The 7,926-nt window shown below is 41.8% G+C and overlaps 2 protein-coding genes across 2 annotated transcripts; both read left to right on the top strand.

Annotated features, from left to right (window-relative positions):
- Positions 1-1,851: 1,851 nt before the first annotated feature.
- On the top strand, positions 1,852-3,963 carry LOC131434354 (uncharacterized). Its single transcript, XM_058601022.1, has one exon. It carries the CDS (start codon positions 1,852-1,854, stop codon positions 3,961-3,963), a length of 2,112 nt encoding a protein of 703 aa, XP_058457005.1.
- Positions 3,964-4,367: 404 nt separating this feature from the next.
- LOC131434353 (uncharacterized) lies at positions 4,368-7,298 on the top strand. The gene is made up of 2 exons (XM_058601021.1): positions 4,368-5,778; positions 6,775-7,298. The coding sequence occupies exons 1-2, from the start codon at positions 4,368-4,370 to the stop codon at positions 7,296-7,298; spliced, it is 1,935 nt and encodes a 644-aa protein (XP_058457004.1).
- Positions 7,299-7,926: the final 628 nt, after the last annotated feature.

The raw sequence follows: 7,926 nt of genomic DNA, 5'->3' as shown, positions 1-7,926 counted from the left end.
AATTCAATTACTTTTCAAATTTCAAATTTTGACTAAAAGTTTAAACTATTCGCAAAACAGTTCACAGTGCAAGGGGCTGATCGCTTAGTATATGCACTTTTAATTCATAGACAATTTATAAAAATGACAATTTTCTTTTACATTTTAACTTTCCCTGAAAGAAAAGATAATGCTAATTTAAATTCAATGTCATGAACGCAATAAACATTATATCGCAATTAAAGTAACTTGTAATACACCATTCAGTTCATTTTAATTTTGTTCTATATACCAGAAGTGATATGCCAAACATTGCCTTCACAGCCTATAGGTTTCGTCTTTTCAGCACTATTCATAACATTCATGAGCGAAATTAAACACTATTTCATAACTCTTGAAAGTGAAGACGATAGATTTAAAAAAGCCTAATTCTACATTATTTATAGGCGATATTTACTTTCGTCAGAAAAAAACACATTCAAATATGAAAATGCTCACACCTCTATGTTGACATTTCACTTCTGAGTGCACGCTAAACGCAAACTATTAAACATGACTGAACTAATAGCCTTTTCCGTCACGAGCTAGTGGTACTGTGATGTCTTTTTCAACTTGTATTGAATTCGTTAAAGTGATCCATATTGATATGTAATTTATTTGGTGTAGGCTAGCCGGGGAGGGAAGTTATCATTGAAGGTCATTTTCCATGAATAACAGAATAGCTTGATAAAGATTAAGAGGAAATTGTAAATTTTATGAATGGATCAATCAAGAAATATCATTAAACTTGATCAAGGATTGCATAGTGTCATACTGCAGCTCTCGAATGTATTTATCGGATGAACGATAGAAAAGGAAATCGGGATCGGGATCGGGATGCTTGTTTGCTATGTACGGGACTCTGACCCATGGTGTTCAAGCCATTAGGTTGTATTCTGGCAACCACAGAAAGCGGATTTCCAACATCTCTTTCTACCACCCGTTGTTTCTTATCACTGTTTCGTAGTAGCTTGTCGTTGGCTTCAGGTAGAAACTATCAGAGATCGGAAATGATTGGTCATGTATATTCACCACTCATGATCACCAGTGTACAATATAGCGAGATGAGTCAGTTGAAATAAATCTAGCGTAGAAGAAGCATCACACCAATTTACTTAAAATAAACCAATTGAGCACTAATTAAATCGCGCACATTTTTTGGTCCTTCAAAAAGTCTTTCTTTTTCTGTGGAACATTTTTGGTCCTTCGAACCGGATCCGATGTGTACCGGTGGACCGGTGGATTTTGAGAAGATCACGTCGGACATAGTGAAAGTGCTCAATTTGGACGCGGGTGTGCACAGCGTGGGTACGCGTAAGATTCCTTTGTGACTAGGAAGCCATTTTGAGACGTGAAGACAACGCTAACAAGAATGGCGAATCAAGCAGGCAGCAGTTAGCAGTGTGGTGACGGAAATCATCTTTAATCGATCAGAGCTGAGGACAGCCAATAGACCGGGGAAGTAATTTGCATGATTTGTGATGTGATGTCAAGCATGTTGGTTGGTGAATAATAAATAAAGCAAATGTCGTTTATATACGATCTTTTGATTGCATGCGAAGTTCGGAGTCCTTGAGTTCGATTGACGGTTGGTCTTGGTCTCTGCTGGTTTGTCCACATTGGTTGTTGTTCGCTCGGTTTATTTTCTTGCCACTGTCGTCATATAAATTTGGTCTGTCTCTGTCAAGCGCGGGACTAGCGATTTCGCGGTCGTAAATATGAAACCGTATATAGAATAGTGAACTATATATGATTTATTTCTATTGACGGTGATTGCAGTGTAAGGTGAATAAATAACTTAAATAAAGTGGTTTGAAAGTGAATATTATAAAGATGTCAAGTGAATTGAAGGAGTTGAAGTCGCAACAGCGACAGATTCGAAGTACATTTGACGGTGTGAAACAGTTCATTCAGAAATTCAAGCGTGAGAAACATGAAACCCAAATCGAAACCAGATTGGAGATGCTGGACGGAGCTATGAAAGAGTTCTACACTATTCGGAGGAAAATAGATGTACTAACAGAAGATCACGATAAGAAGGAAACAATTGATTCGAAAGAAGACCCGGACGATCGTGAAGCGCGTCTAGCAGTACTCATTCAGAAACGAGAGTCAGAACAATCAACTATCATTCAACAGGCTGAAGACACATACTGCGAGTTGAAGGCATCGTTACACCAACTTTCAGGAAAATCGCGTACTGCATCAACATCGGATCCAGCAATTGTTCAAGTTCCTGCAACTTCTAGTGCATTTTCTAAGGTTAAGCTTCCAGAAATAAAACTCCCAAATTTTAGTGGCAAAATACGGGAGTGGGTCACGTTCCGTGATATGTTTTTAAGTTTAATCCATCGCAATGATCAGTTGACTGATGTAGATAAGTTTACATATCTTCGGTCAACGCTTGGTGGTGAAGCATTGCAAGAAATCTCAGCAATCGAAATGTCCGCTGCAAACTACACGGTCGCGTGGGACTTACTTCAAAAACGTTTCGAAAACAAGAAACTAATAGTGAAGGCACACCTTGATGCTCTGTTTACAGAAGAACCATTGAAACGCGAAGGTTACGATGGCCTCAATCATTTGCTAAGTGAATATGATAGAAACCTTCAAATGCTTGATAAGATTGGGGAAAATACTTATAACTGGAGTACGATGCTCGTTTATATGGTATGCTCCAGACTAGATTCAGCCACTTTACGCCAGTGGGAATCACATCATTGTTCCAAGGAGGTTCCCACCTACGATGAATTGGTAGGTTTCTTACGAAATCACTGCGCTGTTCTGCAATCGATTGCTCCTAATAAACCACCTCAAACTGAAGTCAAGAAGTCTCGTTTCACCCCCAGTCATACTCATACATCTACAGGAGTTATTCGTTGTCCATTCTGTGAGGAGAGCCCGCATTCTGCCTTCAAATGCCAGAAATTCATTAAAATGAAAGTACCCGAACGGTATGAGAAAGTGAAGCGCTGTGGGTTGTGTTTGAACTGTTTGTCTCCATCGCATCTGGTTCGATTCTGCAATAAGGGTTTCTGTCGACATTGTAAACAGAAACATCACTCACTTCTACACAATGGAGCTATAATCAATGGATCAAATGGGCATACTCCGCAGAATAATGTCTCCGCTACGCCCTCGCAGAGCAGACCACCAGCAGCGAACACTTCTCAAGTACAACCACAGCCACAGAGCCAGACCACACAAAGTCACACCACAACACCTGCTACGAATTCACTTCCGATCGCACACACTGATATGCAATCACACAGTCACCAATCATTCATCACAAATCACACACCATCGAATCATATCAATTCGTTGACTACAAATTCGTACACATCATTAAGCCAAGTTTTGTTGTCCACTGCTGTAGTTCACGTGGTTGATCGTTACGGCAATATCCAGTTAGCCAGAGCGCTTTTGGACTCATGCTCAGAATATTGCTTTATTACTACGAATCTGTACAAAAAACTGTATTTACCAGAATCAGTCAGCTATCTCTCGGTTTCGGGAATCGGAGGTTCCATTGTGAAGTCATCGAAAATGGTAGAAGCAACAATAGCGCCGAGATCATCTCACATCTCAAACTATCTCGCAACCGTAAAACTCCACGTTTTACCAAAACTCACGTCAAGTTTGCCGTTTCATCCTGTCGATATTCAGCAACTTGCGATCCCCAACAACATAATTCTAGCGGACCCGAAATTCAACGAACCTGGTCCAATAGATGTTATTTTGGGAGCTGAATACTATTACGATCTGTTGACAGATGGAAGGCTTAAACTTTCAGAAGGAGGTTCAACACTACAACAAACCGTATTCGGTTGGATTGTGTCAGGTCGTGTGAACAATCGAAACGTAGGAGTTCCCAGAACAATTTCTCATCCTTGTACAACACTCGATCTACGAGACATTCTAACGAAGATCTGGGAACTAGAATAGTGCAACAACAACAGCACATACTCAGTGGAAGAGTCGACATGCGAGGAAATATTCAATCGAACGACAGTGAGAGATGCAGATGGAAACTTCGTCGTAACTCTTCCGAAAAAGGATTTTCGCATTAGACAGCTTGGAGAATCAAGAGACATAGCGGTCAGACGATTTATAGGACTGGAAAAGCGATTTCAGTTGAACCCAGATTTGTTGCAGCAGTACAAGGAGTTTATTAACGAGTATCTGCGACTAGAACATACAAGGTTGTGTCATCTGAAGGTGAACCTTCCCCAGTGTATTACTTGCCACACCACGCAGTCTTCAAGCTAGACAGTTCAACAACAAAACTGCGGGTTGTTTTCGATGCTTCGTGTAAAACAACCAGTGGCATTTCTTTAAACGATGCCCTAATGGTTGGTCCGGTAGTACAGCAAGATTTGCTGTCCATCACCATCCGATTTCGCTTTCGTCGACTGGCTATTGTCGCGGACGTGGAGAAAATGTATCGCATGGTAAAGGTTCAACCAAACGATCAGCATTTGCAACGGATTCTATGGCGAGATTCTCCTGATGAAACGCTTCGTACGTATGAGCTTACTACGGTCACGTACGGAACCGCGTCAGCTCCCTATCTTGCGACCAAATGCTTGCAAACTCTAGCAAAAGAAAACGAAGCTAATAACCCTAGAGCCGCGAGGGTATTGAAAGATGACTTTTATGTCGACGACATGTTGAGTGGTGCAGACAATGTCGAAGACGGAAAGCAGTTGATCCATGAAATGATAGAACTGACAAGTTCTGGAGGGTTCACGTTAAGGAAGTGGATTTCTAACGAACCTCAACTGTTAGAAGACTTACCAAAAACTTTGCTTGATGATCGTGTCACGCTAGAGTTGGATAAATCCAGCGCACCAGTAAAAACATTGGGTTTACTATGGGAACCTATGACCGATAGGTTCGTGTTTCGACCGCCAAAATGGAACGATAACTCTCCCATCACTAAGCGTATCGTTTTAGCGGACACAGCTCGCTTGTTTGACCCTTTAGGTCTGATTGGACCTGTGATAGTACAGGCAAAGATATTCCTCCAGAATCTGTGGAAACAGAAATGTGAATGGGATGAACCTCTAGCACCCGAATTTCAGCGTTTCTGGTTGGAACATAGGAGAAACCTTCTTGCACTTGAATCACTCCACATTCCTCGCTGGACAGGATTCAGCAGTACTTTGAACAAATCAGAGATTCACGGATTTTGTGATGCTTCCGAAGCAGCTTATGGAGCTTGTCTCTACCTTCGTAGCACAAATAATGATGGATCAATTATAGTACGCTTGATCACATCTAAATCTCGCGTTGCACCAATTGAAGACCCAGGTCGAAAGAAGAAAAAGCAATCCATACCTCGACTGGAACTATCATCAGCTCTACTTTTGAGTCACCTGTACGAAAAACTCGTTCACAGTATGCAGATATCTATACCAGCTTATTTCTGGACAGACTCCATGATTGTGAAATGTTGGTTGTCTTCCCTCCCGTCTCGTTGGCAATCCTTTGTCGCCAACCGAGTATCGGAGATTCAGCATATCACAAAAAAGGGGGTATGGAATCATATTTCCGGAATAGAGAATCCAGCAGATATAATTTCGCGAGGAATGACACCCGCCCAACTCCAGTACCAAAGGCTTTGGTTTGAAGGTCCCCAGTGGATTAGTGATGACTATTGCACCTGGCCAAAGACATCAGCAGCTCTAGCAGAACCTGACGAATCGTTGCTCGAAGAAAAATCTTCAGTTTCGCTTCCCATTCGAGTGAAGGCTCCCAGTGAATATTTTTCATTGCGATCATCATTTTCCGATTTAGTACGGCTTACAGGATGGATTCTTAGATTTTCTCACAATGCCAGAGAAAGCAACGGTACAAATAAACGAACGGGTCAATTGACGCTTACTGAGTATGAAGCAGCAATAACAAAATTGGTCCGGTTAGCACAAGGCGAAAGTTTTCCGGATGAAATCAATCGTTTAACCAAGAATCAACAAGTGCAATCGTCATCCATCATCTTATCGTGTGAACCAAAACTAGTTGACGGGATAATTCGTTTGGGTGGGCGATTGGCTCACGCTCCTATTCCTGAAGCACGCAAGCACCCCATGATCTTGCATCATCAGCACCCCCTGACAAGGCTAATCATCACACACTACCATAGGAAATTGTTTCACGCTGGTCAACAGTTTTTTTTTTTCTTCAGATCGTTTATTTGATATGGCACATAGCTTTAGCTCAGAGGTGCCAAAGTCTGTATTGTATTTTTTCGTACAATATAATTACAATTATTATTTAACATATATACATACACATACAAGGTTGGTGGGAGAGTTAAAGAGTGGGGAATACATTCATGGTTAAACTATAGAAAATTTAAGGTTAGTGTTGAAAAAGGGAGCCGAATTACTGGCGGTTACTCCAGGTTAGTATGGAAAAAACAAATAGTTACATACACACTCAAACATGGTCAACAGTTGTTAATCTCATCGGTCAGAGAAAAATTCTGGCCTACTCGGATTCGCGATATCGCGCGAAAGATAATACATCAATGCGTACAGTGCTTTAGAAACAAACCGAAGGTGCACGAACAGCTTATGGCAGATTTGCCTTCAGTCCGTGTCAACCCTGCAGCTGTTTTTCTGAAAGTAGGCGTAGATCTTTGCGGTCCATTCTACATTAAGTATCCCGTACGACGAAGCGTGCCCGTGAAATGCTTTGTTGGCATTTTTATCTGCCTTGTAACAAAGGCTGTTCATATGGAAATCGTCGCAGATCTGTCAACCCAAGCTTTTTTGGCAGCCTTTCGAAGATTTGTGGCCATTCGAGGCAAGCCGCAAATCATGATGTGCGACAATGCTACGAATTTTGTCGGAGCAAACCGTGAACTTAAGGAACTACGTCAACAACTTAATGACCAACAGTTCCAATACTCAATGATTCGCGCAGCAGAAGACGATGGAATAGAATTCAAATTTATTCCCGCCCGCTCCCCCAACTTTGGAGGATTGTGGGAAGCGGCAGTTAAATCGTTCAAGGGACATTTTCGACGAACTATTGGTATCAATCCTTTATCGTATGATCAACTTCACACCGTGGTGCAACAAGTAGCAGCAATCTTGAACTCTCGACCGTTAACACCATTGAGTAACGATCCACACGATTACCCAGCCCTAACTCCAGGGCATTTCTTAACGGGTAGACCTCTCACCGCCATACCAGAACCGGAGCTACACGAGATTCCGGAGAATAGATTGGAACTTTGGCAACGGAGCCAAGTTTTCGTTCAGCGTATATAGCGAAAATGGATGACCGACTACCTATCAAATTTGCAAAGCAGAACAAAATGGACTAAAAAACGCGATAACATCAAAATAGATACGATGGTGCTCGTTAAGGAGGATAATCTTCCCCCCCAAAAATGGAGATTAGGTCGCGTATCGGAAGTATTTCAAGGTACCGATGGAAATATCCGTGTCGTAACAGTCCGCACTCAAGATGGTGTATTCAAGAGGGGCATAGCTAAGATATGTGTCCTCAGCGAGAAGAGAAATAATTCTCTTCCACAAAGGTGCTTCGGCACCGCGGGAGCCTCCATCTGGAGAGCTTCCGCAGTCCAGTTAAGTATTTTCTGTATCAGTTATTTCAAAAAGCTTAAGGAATGTTCATTCTCCATAGCTAACATCAGCTACGTCCCAAACCGGGACTCGCTACTTCGAGGTCATCCAGTACATCGCATCTCCAAACCGTCAATCGCATTACTTCAATTTTGTGTTCAAAGCATGTGTCTAGGGTTGAAGTGCATGTTACTCTTCTAAACTCAACATTATTACATCAGACTTGGTATCATTATGCTGCAGCTAGAGTTTCCAGGATGCCTCAGTGTATCGATCAGTGGGCCCGCTGTTCGACTGGTACATCCAATAT

The sequence above is a fragment of the Malaya genurostris genome, chromosome 3, assembly GCF_030247185.1.
Source record: "Malaya genurostris strain Urasoe2022 chromosome 3, Malgen_1.1, whole genome shotgun sequence".
Taxonomy (NCBI): domain Eukaryota; kingdom Metazoa; phylum Arthropoda; class Insecta; order Diptera; family Culicidae; genus Malaya; species Malaya genurostris.
The sequence above is the reverse complement of the archived record's forward strand: the minus strand, read 5'-3'. Positions and strand labels throughout refer to the sequence as shown.